The 13,840-nt window shown below is 50.2% G+C and overlaps 1 protein-coding gene and 1 long non-coding RNA gene across 10 annotated transcripts in view; one reads left to right on the top strand and one right to left on the bottom strand.

The window, feature by feature from the left end:
- The window catches only part of LOC116952998 (uncharacterized), a 93,760-nt gene that overhangs the window by 49,726 nt on the left and 30,194 nt on the right, over nucleotides 1–13,840 (bottom strand). The window lies entirely within an intron of this gene.
- Nucleotides 11,369–13,840, top strand: part of LOC116952997 (runt-related transcription factor 1-like) — a 155,179-nt gene continuing 152,707 nt past the window's right edge. For 2 of the 4 annotated variants that reach the window (XM_032972791.2, XM_076074683.1), the window contains exon 1: nucleotides 11,371–12,144. In XM_032972791.2, the coding sequence (XP_032828682.1) occupies nucleotides 12,035–12,144 (110 nt within the window). In that variant the 5' untranslated portion in view covers nucleotides 11,371–12,034. Of the gene's footprint in view, nucleotides 12,145–13,840 lie in introns of all 4 variants that reach the window. The other 2 variants (XM_032972790.2, XM_032972792.2) reach the window with 2 other exon arrangements.

Here is a 13,840-nt window from a genome sequence, read left to right as displayed (position 1 = left end):
CGCTCCCTCTCGCTCTCTCTCGCTCCCTCTCGCTCCCTCTCGCTCCCTCTCGCTCCCTCTCGCTCTCTCTCGCTCTCTCTCGCTCCCTCTCGCTCTCTCTCGCTCTCCTCCCACCCTGACTCTGCCGCTCGCTCCGCCAAAAAAAATCCAAAAGCCCCTCCGCGTCTCCTCGGTCGCGCCGGGCCCTTCGCCATGCCTTGCGGCGGCGAGGAGGAGCGGCTTAGCCGTGCTCGTGGCGACAGAGAGAGGGGGCCGGCCGCTGTCGGAGGGACCCCGCCGAGCGTTCTGCGGCGTGTAAAAGGAAAACCTCAAGCGAGGTGGGGGGGGGGGCGACGATGTGAAAGTGTGGTGATCCGCCACCCACATCGTTCAGTAAATATGATAAACTATTTAAACTATTTTATTATTATTTTATTTTACCCAAGTAAGGCCCACTGAGATATGCTATAGCTCTTCTTCAGAAGCAACCTGGCCACAACGGAGAGCCCAACGGTGTGGCTTATCATTGTGGAAATTTCTCGCGGGAGAACATACACACGGAACAGTGCAGCCCTCACATTGTTCGCTCACGCCACTACTGGCGAAATTTCTTCCACTAGAGGCAGCTCTAGAAAGCCTCTTTGGAGGGGAAATTTGGCCTACTCTTCCATGCTGACCAGATTTCCTGGAAAACAAAACTATACTATTTTTTACTTTACCAGGTAAGGCCCCTTGAGCTATAGAGCTCAGTGCGCCTTACCTGGTATAGAGGTCAACGAAGTGGCTTATCACGTGGAAATTCATCGCAGTCAAATACTCTAAAACGCGCGACGCTGATTCTAAATGTGGAGGGATAAACCGGAGGGCCCTGAAAAAAATCTACGCGACCATGGAAAGAGAGAGGGACACACAAACTCCAAAAGTAGAGTCGGGATCGAACCCACAACCTCCTGTATACCAGGCGAGGTAGTTAACATCTCACCACCATGGCACCCCAGTCGGGTGGGGGGGGCAGCAGTGAGGAGTTGGGGCCCTGCATCCATGACGATGCAGGGCCTGGAGAATGCGGCAAGCACAAGGGGAAGACCCCATTGCACACAGAGAGCATGGAAGAGACCAACTTGCTATACAGCCACCAGCCCCCAGTCCCCAGACACGTTCACTCACTGACTGTGTCAATTCAATAACCCCTTCTCTGAGTCATTCTATTGCAGGTGTGAGAATCCAACATCTGGTAAAATATATTTTTTTATAATTGGTCGCGATAGTGTAGTGTAAACATTATCCACGGTAACGAGCCCGTATCTTATCGTAGGGTTGGGTGAGACACTCCAGTTTCCTTCCACACCGGCGTGAAAAAAATGAATCCTCAGAATGTCAACTCGTCAAAGATCCCAAATCAAGATCCTCTTTAAAATTAGTCTTGAGCCAAAGTAGTGGTGGAAATTCAACATTGCTATGTCAAGAGGCCAACGTGGATATACATAGTACAAAACTAAACGTAGCCGATGACCAAATCACCCAGAATGCACCCGATCTTCCGTAAATTGAGCAGCGTTCAGCCTGGATAGCGCTTGGATGGGCGACCACCAAGCATCCGCCGGTTGTTATTGGAGACTGCGGGGCGACGTTACGAGCAACAGAGGAGGGCAGTGAGGCAAAATCCATCGTTGCACTGCGCTATGCTCCCACGTCTCAGCTCCCCACGTTGACCGACCCGCACCGACCGGCGTGGTTACTGGACGCCTCGTGACCCCCGCACGACCCCGGCACGACCCCTGCACGACCCCCGCACGGCCCCCACATGGCCTGTGGGGAGACCGTCTCATCCAGCAGCGGATTGGCCAAAGGGGCTGTGAGCGCATAGAAACAAAGGGCACGGTATTTATAAACCGTCTGTCCTGTGTGGTGAGGTGTCGTCCAAGGTGTGTCCCGTGCGGTGAGGTGTCCAAGGTGTGTTTATCCGACGGCCGACCGCAGCGTAAACAGACGTGCGGGGTGAATAACGGCAGGATGTGCGCGTGGCCGCGTGGCCGCGTGGCCGCGTGGCTTCGTGTCTTTGTTTTGCTCGGTGCCAATCTCGCTGGAAGCGTCCGTGCGCTGAACGCGATCGCAGCTCCAATGCCCAGGACCGGTGCTCATTTGGAAAACAACAAGACCATTATTTACGCTCGGCGGCCGTGCGTGCGTTTGCTCCTTTAGTCGACGGCGACTCCCAGAGTGAAAGCGAGTCTTCGAGAGACGGCGACCGGCTCCAACGGAACGAGGCCAATGAGCCTGCACGGACGTTGGACTTCTTCCACAACGCAGGGTGCAGGGCTGACAACGAGGTTCCCGTGCTATGAACCCTGTGACTTGATTTCTCGGCCACGGTTGACATCGCTAAAATGGTATTTTTGTGAACAACCCCGGTTTATAATGCTCTCGGTGAGTTTGTGGCTTGGGTTAACGTGTTGATGGAGATTCGCGACCGGGCATCATCGGTGTAGGTATGTAATGTACGTATGCATGTTGAACTCCTTTCGCACCGTGCGTATCCAACCGTGCTAATCGGAAGTGCGGGGAAGGACAACAAGCTGAACACAAACGTAGACACAAGGCAGATATGTCTGCCACTTTATGAGAGACACCAGTGCACGGAGGAAGACCAACCGTGTACATTGGCTGTGTATTTAGCCAATTGGTGGTTGGGTAATTGCACACCCCTCACATCAACCTTCAATAATAACTTAGGAGCGTTCGACAAAACTTTCCGACTGCCTTCGTCGGCGAGACCAAGCGAGTCACGAAATTAAATCCGCAGGCCAGGGCGTCCGTCGACCGCGGACAACACAGCAACAAAAAACACAGCAACAAAAACACAGCGACAAAAACACAGCGACAAAAACACAGTGACCAAAAACACAGCAACAAAAAACACAGCGACAAAAACACAGCGACAAAAACACAGCGACCAAAAACACAGCAACAAAAAACACAGCAACAAAAAACACAGCAACAAAAAACACAGCAACAAAAAACACAGCAACAAAAAACACAGCAACAAAAACACAGCACCAAAAACACAGCGACAAAAACACAGCGACAAAAACGCAGCGACCAAAAACACAGCGACAAAAACACATCTCTCGGAATCGCGCAACGTCGCCGCCCAGGGACCGCTCCGTCCGCAGTCAGAGCCACGCAGTCGCACGACGGGGGCATCCGACGGCGCGCCGAGGACCGCCGACGACCGGCCGCAGTCCGCGAACGCGCGTCGCCGCGCGTTCAATTGGAGTGCGTCGCTACAAACCGCCCAGCGGCTCGCGCAGACGCAGAGCGCGCGGGAGCGGCCCGTCGCAGGGGCTTGCACGTCGAGTTATTGCAACAGTTGCACGCAACCAATGTTGTGCACGCCGATTGGTCAGGTGTGGCCACGGCTTAAAATAGAACTGCGTCCCCCCCCACCCACCCCCCCGCAGCAAAGATTGCATGTCCGTACAAGCTGGGGGGGGGGTAGAGGGGGGGTGGAGGCACTTTAAACTGTGTGCGTGTGTGTGATAGTGTGTGTGTGTGATAGTGTGTGTGTGTGATAGTGTGTGTGTGTGATAGTGTGTGCGTGTGTGTGTGATAGTGTGTGCGTGTGTGTGATAGTGTGTGCGTGTGTGTGTGATAGTGTGTGCGTGTGTGTGTGATAGTGTGTGCGTGTGTGTGTGATAGTGTGTGCGTGTGTGTGTGATAGTGTGTGCGTGTGTGTGATAGTGTGTGTGTGTGATAGTGTGTGCGTGTGTGTGTGATAGTGTGTGTGTGTGTGATAGTGTGTGCGTGTGTGTGATAGTGTGTGCGTGTGTGTGTGATAGTGTGTGCGTGTGTGTGTGATAGTGTGTGTGTGTGATAGTGTGTGCGTGTGTGTGTGATAGTGTGTGCGTGTGTGTGTGATAGTGTGTGTGTGTGATAGTGTGTGCGTGTGTGTGTGATAGTGTGTGTGTGTGTGATAGTGTGTGTGATAGTGTGTGCGTGTGTGTGATAGTGTGCGTGTGTGTGTGATAGTGTGTGCGTGTGTGTGTGATAGTGTGTGCGTGTGTGTGTGATAGTGTGTGTGTGTGTGATAGTGTGTGTGTGTGTGATAGTGTGTGTGTGTGTGTGTGATAGTGTGTGTGTGTGATAGTGTGTGCGTGTGTGTGATAGTGTGTGCGTGTGTGTGTGATAGTGTGTGCGTGTGTGTGATAGTGTGTGCGTGTGTGTGATAGTGTGTGTGTGTGTGATAGTGTGTGCGTGTGTGTGTGATAGTGTGTGCGTGTGTGTGATAGTGTGTGTGTGTGTGATAGTGTGTGCGTGTGTGTGTGATAGTGTGTGCGTGTGTGTGTGATAGTGTGTGCGTGTGTGTGATAGTGTGTGTGATAGTGTGTGTGTGTGTGATAGTGTGTGCGTGTGTGTGTGATAGTGTGCGTCCCAGCGCACGTGAGAGCGATAGTCCCTGTGCACACTGCTCGCTTTGTTCGATAACTTCATGGGGGGGTCAGGCGAGGTGGGGGGGGGGAGGCGAGGTGGGGGGGTTGTCGAGGTCACCGCTGGTTACATGGTCGTGCTGCGTCACCCCCCCCCCGCTCTCCGATAAGACTGGCCGGCAGCGGGAGAACCTGACCAAATGGGCCAGCGGTATCACCGTCGCGACAATAAAACTTAACAAACAGTGCCTCGCGGCCTGCCGGCGAGAGTCGTCGAGAAATCGACGACGCGGCAACGCGTTGGAATTCCGCGTTGTTTGCACCATCGGCGTCATTATTGCTGCCCCTGTTTCTTTGGCTGCGAATATTTTCCGTTTGAAAATTAAGCCGCTCCATGATTAGTGAGTTGCGTGACGAGGTTTTCTCGATAAGTGTAATTTAAATGTTGGGTTACCCGATGAACCGTCAAGTTTGCATTGTGTTGTCCAGGCGCTGTGCGTTAGCAGGAAGTCAGCATTTCATCGTCCTAATGGTTCCCGCCACAGGAATGTGTAGTTTCCGTCACTGGGTTATGACCGCCAGCATGAGCGTAGGATGAGTGCTACGTCTTCACGTTAATGTGACCATGGGGAGTGATGAAATTGCATCAGTAGCGGCGTGTAATCAACTTGTGTGCAGGTGGCTTGTGGAGGCCTTCATCCAGCAGTAGATTGATCGTGATGATGATGGGGGCCTGGAGCTAGCAGTGCTGAGTGTAACCCCCTTATATGCGAAGGGTCTCCGCCTGCTACTCCGCGTTCCTCTCACAAGCCAAACACTCAAGAAAGACCCCTGGCCAAACATCCCAATGCAGGACCCGCCTGCAAAATAATCTTGAGAGTCAGTAGCACTATCCCGGGTAAATAATTGTCATCGATTTAAAGTGCATTCTGTCATGGCAGATTGGTTAGCATGCTAGGATTGCAATCCAAACGCTAATGCTGCTTTGATCTCTCAGCATGCCAGTTCAGGCAACGGTGCAAGTTTCTTAAAATTCCCCCGTACTTCTGTCAAGCCAGCTGTACAAATTGGACGCACCCCGATTTGTCAATCGGCAGGTCACGTGTGGAGTCGTTAAGGTATGAGAGGTTCCACGATGGTAAGATGTTAACTGGCTGCAATAAATTTCCACGTGGTAAGCCACTTCGTTGACCTATCATTTGTGGCCAGGTCGCTTCTGAAAAAAGAGATCTTGCAGCTCAGTGGGCCTTACCTGGTAAAGTATAAAATAGTTTCGTTTTATTTTCCAGGAAATCTGGTCAGCCGTGGAAGATGAGGCCAAATTTCCCCTCCAAAGAGGCTTTCTAGAGCTGCCTCTAGTGGAAGAAATTTCGCCAGCTGTGGTGTGAGCGAGCAATGTGAGGGCTGCACTGTTGTGTGTGCACGTTGAACTTCTTTCGCACCGTACGTCGCCAACCATGCTAATCGGAGGTGCGGTGGAAGGACAACAAACTAAACACAAAAAGGAGTTCTAAAGAGATGTGAGGGAGGCGGTGGAAAGGGATCGCTCCCTCACACACACCTTCACCTCTATCAATAAAAAAAGATTATCTCGGGCTATTTTCTTTGGCTTTATAAAACCGTAAAGCACAAACTGCTTGAGATAAGCGTGCTACTGAAATCGTAAAAAATAACACCCCCGAGTGGCTGGGCAATCGTAGGTGAACTGCCCTCTTACACACACTCGCGCGAGGGCCGGCTGGGCGATCAACAAATCCAACGAAAGCTGTAAAAAAAAAAAACACCCGCCCGTAATTTGTGACATCGCAATAAATTACACGCGGGTCCAAACGCGAGTGGCGATAGCGACCCGGCAAAGAAGGACTCACGAACACGCGCGCACACACAACGCACGGCTAATCGGTAAATACACCAAGGTGCTCGCTCGGCCTGCAACGCGGATTAATAATTGATGGGAGATATGATGAATAGAGCTGGGCGCAGCCGTGCTGATGGCAGTAGTGGTGGTGGTGCTGGTGGTGCTGCTGCTGCTGCTGCTGGCCCTGCTAATGTTTGCTGAAAAAGGCTTCTGTGTATTCCTGGGGAGTTCAATCAATGAAAGTCCAAATGGATACGCGATTGTGTTTGGCGAAAGTGAGCGCATGTAAATGTTGCGGAGGTGGGGGCGGGGGCATGCGGGGGGGGGGGGGCACGGAAAAGAGCACAACCGATAGTTTGTGCTGCTTGTACTCAATTGACAAGGAGCATGTCAAATGGCACCGGGTTAAACTCACCTCCGAAAGGAACAGGTAAAAAGGATATGTAAGCATGCACGTTGAAATTATTTATCAACGTACGTAGCCAACCGTGCTAATCGGAGGTGCGGGGGAAGGACAACAAACTAAACACGCAAAAAAAACAGCTCTAAAGAAAGGTGTTTCCCATCGAGATCATTTAAAAGTGCATAGCTCCAGTGAACACCGGAAGGAAGAGCGTTCCAGACGGCCGCAGAAGCGCATCTGAAAGCGCCGCGCGATGCGGTGACCACCGTCTTTGTTCGATGGCTGAGCCAAAAGTCGCTGCTGCTGCTGCGAGGATGACCAGAAATGTCTGCGAATCGAAAAAGTTTGGAGCGACGACAGCGTCGTGGTGTTGCGACGCGTCCAGCGGCACCGGGGGAGGAGACGGAGCGGTGACATCGGCTCGTGTGCCGGTGCCACTGGGTGGATTGTTACGTCGCCGGATCGCGAGAGATGACGGTGGCTTGCGGAGGACTTCATCCAGCAGTGGATTGATGTTGGCTAATGATGAATTTAAAAGTTATAATATTATTGACAGACTTTGTCAATCCGCTGCCGCACGATGGGCTTCCCATACCATGTCAGCGATGGGGGTTGTTTGACCGTACTTCACTACACTGGTCAGTGTGTGTTGGTAAGGTTGGGTAAGCACTGATACAGCTATGGCCAGGAATTGAACTCTGGTCAACGCCAGGTTCAGAGTGCACTGCATGAACCACTATACCAGAACTGTAGTCATTATACAAATATACATTGCTAATGATGTAGACTACACACTGCAGAATCATGAACCTCATCGTCACCATTATTCTTATTTCTACTTCTAGGAAAGCATCACCGAGTGAGAGGTGGCGGTGACCTTGTGGCGGTGACCTTGTGGAGGTCTTCATCCAGCAGTGGATTGACCATGGCCAATGATGACTATGACAATGATGACAATGACAATGATGACGATGACGACGATGACAATGACGACGACGATGACAATGATGACGATGACAATGAGAATGACGATGACAATGACGACGATGACAATGACGACGATGACAATGATGACGATGACAATGATGACGATGATGACGATGACAATGATAACGATGACAACGACAATGACGACGATGACAATGATGACGATGACAATGATGACGATGACAATGATGATGATGACGATGATAACAATGACTATGATGACAATGACAACGATGACAATATAGACGATGACAATGATGACGATAAAGTGAGGGAAAAAGTATTTGATCCCCTGCTGATTTTGTACGTTTGCCCACTGACAAAGAAATAATCAGTCTATAATTTTAATGGTAGGTTTATTTGAACAGTGAGAGAGAATAACAACGAAAAAATCCAGAAAAGCGCATGTCAAAAATGTTATAAATTGATTTGCATTTTAATGAAGAAAATAAGTATTTGACCCCCTCTCAATCAGAAAGATTTCTGGCTCCCAGGTGTCTTTTATACAGGTAACGAGCTGAGATTAGGAGCACACTCTTAAAGGGAGTGCTCCTAATCTCAGCTTGTTACCTGTATAAAAGACACCTGTCCACAGAAGCAATCAATCAATCAGATTCCAAACTATTCACCATGGTCAAGACCAAAGAGCACTCCAAGGATGTCAGGGACAAGATTGTAGACCTACACAAGGCTGTAATGGGCTACAAGACCATTGCCAAGCAGCTTGGTGAGAAGGTGACAACAGTTGGTGCGATTATTCGCAAATGGAAGAAACACAAAAGAACTGTCAATCTCCCTCGGCCTGGGGCTCCATGCAAGATCTCACCTCGTGGAGTTGCAATGATCATGAGAACGGTGAGGAATCAGCCCAGAACTACACGGGAAGATCTTGTCAAGGCAGCTGGGACCATAGTCACCAAGAAGACAATTGGTAACATGCTATACCGTGAAGGACTGAAATCCTGCAGCACCTGCAAGGTCCCCCTGCTCAAGAAAGCACATATACATGCCCGTCTGAAGTTTGCAATGAACATCTGAATGATTCAGAGGACAACTGAGCGAAAGTGTTGTGGTCAGATGAGACCAAAATGGAGCTCTTTGGCATCAACTCAACTCGCCGTGTTTGGAGGAGGTATGCTGCCTATGACCCCAAGAACACCATCCCCCACCGTCAAACATGGAGGTGGAAACATTATGCTTTGGGGGTGTTTTTCTGCTAAGGGGACAGGACAACTTCACCGCATCAAAGGGACGATGGACGGCGCCATGTACCGTCAAATATTGGGTGAGAACCTCCTTCCCTCAGCCAGGGCATTGAAAATGGGTCGTGGGTGGGTATTCCAGCATGACAATGACCCAAAACACAAGGCCAAGCCAACAAAGAAGTGGCTCAAGAAGAAGCACATTAAAGTCCTGGAGTGACCTAGCCAGTCTCCAGACCTTAATCCCATAGAAAATCTGTGGAGGGAGCTGAAGGTTCGAGTTGCCAAACGTCAGCCTCGAAACCTTAATGACTTGGAGAAGATCTGCAAAGAGGAGTGGGACAAAATCCCTCCTGAGATGTGTGCAAACCTGGTGGCCAACTACAAGAAACGTCTGACCTATGTGATTGCCAACAAGGGTTTTGCCACCAGGTACTAAGTCATGTTTTGCAGAGGGGTCAAATACTTATTTCCCTCGTTAAAATGCAAATCAATTTATAACATTTTTGACATGCGTTTTTCGGGATTTTGTTGTTGTTATTCTGTCTCTCACTGTTCAAATAAACCTACCATTAAAATTATAGACTGATCATTTCTTTGTCAGTGGGCAAACGTACAAAATCAGCAGGGGATCAAATACTTTTTTCCCTCACTGTATACTGCATGTGGATTAAATGCTGCAGAGACGTAAAGGGACATTTGCGCGCTGAAAATCACGAATCCGCAAGCAGTTTAGAGAGTCGTTCTTTGAACAACAGATTGCGTGTCACACGGTACCTTCGCTGGATCTTGCGTCAACTTTTTAAACACGCATCTCGGTGCACGGCCGGTCCAGTTCTTTCAATTGAACCGCTGCATTTTCCATGGGGTACGGTAATTTGCCCAGGGCCCAAAAACGTAAATTCATTTTATTACATTTTTAGTTTAAAATTTAGCACACACGTATAAAATAACGTGGGAAGCGGTGGCATCACACTACAAAACCCGGCGGCCTGAGTTTGATTCCCAGCCATGGCTTAACAGTGAGCGTTGAGTGCAATCCGAAGCAGTCCTGGACGCCCAAGCACAACGCGCGTCACCAGCCGGCGTTGAACCAGGGCGCTGAACGGCAGTCAAATAAACCTCCATGGCTATCGTGGCGTGGAGGGAGGCCTTCATCCAGCAGTCGATTCATAAAGTGCCGCAGTAAAGTATCGTGAAATAAACTTTTAATAAACGCGAATGGGCTTGGGCAGGGCCGATGGGCAAGGATGAGTAATGGAGTGGCAAACAAGGAATGGGACGCGCCAAATAGGGTGTCGTCCACTGGGGAGACGGAGCGATGAAATTAGCTCTTCTGTGTAGGCGATCGGTGAATTATTACACTGTCGGATTGTGAGTGGGAACATTACAGGCACAACAAGAAGCCGGGGGAGACAGCAAATTAAAAGCACAAAAGCCATTTGAGCGACTGGCCGCAACAGTGAGGAGTAGCGAATGCCAAGTTGTTGAGTAAAAACCGTGGCTGGAGCGAGATGGAAGGAAGACCACGATCGCTGACGTCTTTGAGAAAGGAGATGGCTCCCAAAGAGAGAGAGGAGGAGGAGGAGGGGGGGATTGTGAGAGATGGCGATGTCTTGGGGAGAGACTCCATCTAGCAGCAGATGCGACAGATGCCTGTAAATCATTATCACATAACATAATACCGCCTTATGTGCGTTCGTATGTAGTATGTATTCGGTATACGATTACACATACAACAATCATGTGACTTTTCTTACAGTAAAATGCGGCGGATGTAAACATAAAGCAAACCTCGTGCGCACGTGAAATCAATGACGTATAGGAATTTAAATGCGCTTTGATCAAAGTCCAGTATAAGCCAGATCACATTCACACTCCTTCACTTATTGCAACCAGAGTGGGATCGTCGGGCATATGGTTTGTGCCTTGCTGGAGCGGACGGGTTGGCCTTTACGAACATGGGAAGCACACGCCTCTGTCATGCCAGAAGAAGGAAAAAAAATTGGTAGCAACTTTAAAATATTTGTTGCAACTCTCCGGAGCGTGACAATTCAACCTCGAGCAAGCACGGCGCTACGTTTGCTCAGAAAATTAATTTATTTGATCGCGCGGATGATTCAGGCGCAGTACAACAGCCTTTCAAAGTTACGCTGAAATAATCCTGAGCCCCCCCACGTCCATTCGTCAAACACCCGAAATCTCGATTGCGGATTTCAAATTGTCGAATCGTCCGCCGAGCACGCTCACGTGCACGGCCGAGCGACGCGACCCGGCTGATCCTCGCTCAACTCGCGTCCTGAAAAATCTCCTCCCGGTTTTCTTTTTTCGGGGGGGGGGGGGGATCACGTATTTTGGGTCACGAGAGTGCGTTGTGGCAGGAGTATGGTGGTGGGGGAGGCTGTGAGAGGGGGGGGGGAGGTGAGTGGGTGTGGCCTCACAGCTCACAGTGCGGGTGGGAGTGGATTGCGGCCACGATGTCACGGAGGTCACGTGGCCACGAACCGTCCAATGGCTCGGAGGCGGTGGCTTTTTGGGGTTAGGTTGGCAGCGCGTGCAAACGCAAAACCGCCAGTGAACCACAAAGCGGGAGCAGCTAGCCACGGTCTCCTCCATCAGGATCCACTCTCAACCACACGCCCCTCTCTCCCTTGCCTGCGAGCAAGGCAATTTTAGATTATAGCGGTGGGCGAGACGGAGAGAGCGAGCGAGCGAGTGAGCGAGCAATAGACACAGGAGAGGGGGAGAGCGCGTCGAGACCGAGAAAAGCCAAACGAGACCCGCGCGAAGAGCCACCGTGGTGTCCCCAAACCACTAAACATTTCTTCAATTGGGACAAATCCACCTTGTGTTCCTGCCACACCAAGCCGCAACGCACGGGTTTAGCCAGGTCTGCTGCCAGCGCAGAAAAACAACACAAATCAGTGTCTTGACGACATCTCGTTCGCTGCCCTTTCGAGGTAACCGAGAACTTTTTCGAGACATCAGAAGTTTTTTTTGTTTTTTTGGGAACTCTTTTGAAGTCGTCGAGCTCCTTCAAAAGCCTCGAAAACCACCCGTCCGCTTTTTTGGTTGTTGCTATTTTGGATCAGTTTGGAAGGGCGGAGGTCGTTTGACTTTCCGTGGGTCGGTCTGGGCGGGTGGTGACCGTCACAGCTCATCGCGGGCGGTTCGGTCGATGCTTTGCGGTTGCTGGGGCGGCACGAGACCGGCGCTTGCACTGGGGACCGGGGCCACCCCGCTGGGCAACCACGAGATAAGCGGAGCGACCACAGACGCGGCCGTACGGTGAGTGCACGCAAACCACCGAGCGCGCGGCCAATGCGACGCTTCTCTGACCGCTTTTCACGTGGTGCTTGCGTGCGGCGGTTTTTGTTTTTGGACATATATAAAGCGTTGTCTTACGGCGATTTCGCCAAAGAAGGGCGAGCGAGCGAGCGTGCGTTGGGTGTACTACGTGCAGTTGTTTTGGCCGTTTCGTTCCAGCTTTAAAGGAAGCTACATTTTTAGAGGAGTTGTAGAGGCGGGTTGTAAAAAGTGCGCAGCAGTAACTAGTTAACGTGAAACCCAAAGGTGGAGAATGAGGGAGTTGCGTTGCGTTGTTTTGCATGAGTCGGATTTTTTTCGTTTATTTTTTTTGTCTAAATTTAAGGAAGCAACATTTTGAGAGGCTTTGAAATTAAAATTGTTTTTATATATATTTTTTTTACCAGGTAAGGCCCACTGAGCTGTATAGCTCTTTTTTTTTCAGAAGCGACCTGGCCACAAATGATAGCTTATCACGTGAAAATGTATAGCAGCCAAATGCTCTAATCGCGTTATGTTGATTCTAAGTGTAGAGGGAAAACCCGGAGGACCCGGAGAAAAATCCCCGCAACCAGGGCGAGAACATGCAAATTAAAAATATACAGCAGGCGTCAGGGTCGGGATAAAAAAACACGACCTAGTGCATACCAGACGAGGCAGTTAACATCTCGTCACCGCAGTGGCCCTTTGTAGAAGGGTGTTCGAATGATGGTAACAAGACTGCGATAAAAAATGGCACGAAATCCGACGGTTGAGAAGAGAGATCGTGCGTTATCTTGTTGGTGTGCGGGGGTTTGTTTTGTTACAATTTTAAGGAAGCGACACAGTACGGGCATTTCAGAACGTGACTGTTTACAAAAAAGTGTGAGATACTAGCGCATGAGACGTAAAATTCAAGAGTGGAGTAGAGTGAGCGACTGGGTGTGGTGTGGATGTGGATTTGCGCGGGCATTTTTTTTTCTCCTTTACAATTTTAAGGAAGCGACATTTTTAGCGACGTTATAAAAGCCTCCCTTTATATATTTATTTATTTATACGGTTACACAAGTGGGGCACGACTGAGACACGGATGAGACGTGCCGGGGGACTGAGAAAACTCGGTACAACGCAAATTAATTAAACGTACAAACGTTACCGACAAACGACGCTTTCACGAAAATTGCATTCAAGCGTAAATTCAGATGGAACAAATTAATGCAACGTTTGTACACGTGCATTTTCCAGTGGCCACGTGGGTTTATTTAGGAAGTTAGGCCAGGCTGCTACCAACCCTTCAGAGCTGGCCGTGGCATATTTTTTCATTTTCCCCGTTCTCCGATTGAAACCTTCTCAAGGGGCTTAATCGATGATCGCGTCGTGGGCTTTGCACGGCAGGGGAAGGCTGTGGGTATCCTGAGTTACATTCACACGGCAGGAGAAGGCGGTGGGTATCCTGAGTTACATTCACACGGCAGGAGAAGGCTGTGGGTATCCTGAGTTACATTCACACGGCAGGAGAAGGCTGTGAGTATCATGAGTTACATTCACACGGCAGGAGAAGGCTGTGAGTATCCTGAGTTACGTTCACACGGCAGGAGAAGGCTGTGAGTATCATGAGTTACATTCACACGGCAGGGGAAGGCTGTGAGTATCCTGAGTTACATTCACACGGCAGGAGAAGGCTGTGAGTATCCTGAGT

The sequence above is a fragment of the Petromyzon marinus genome, chromosome 49, assembly GCF_048934315.1.
Source record: "Petromyzon marinus isolate PM22_M1 ecotype Great Lakes invasive population chromosome 49, UKy_Petmar_22M1.pri1.0, whole genome shotgun sequence".
NCBI classification, from domain to species: Eukaryota; Metazoa; Chordata; class Hyperoartia; order Petromyzontiformes; family Petromyzontidae; genus Petromyzon; species Petromyzon marinus.
This window is presented reverse-complemented; position numbering and strand designations above follow the sequence as displayed.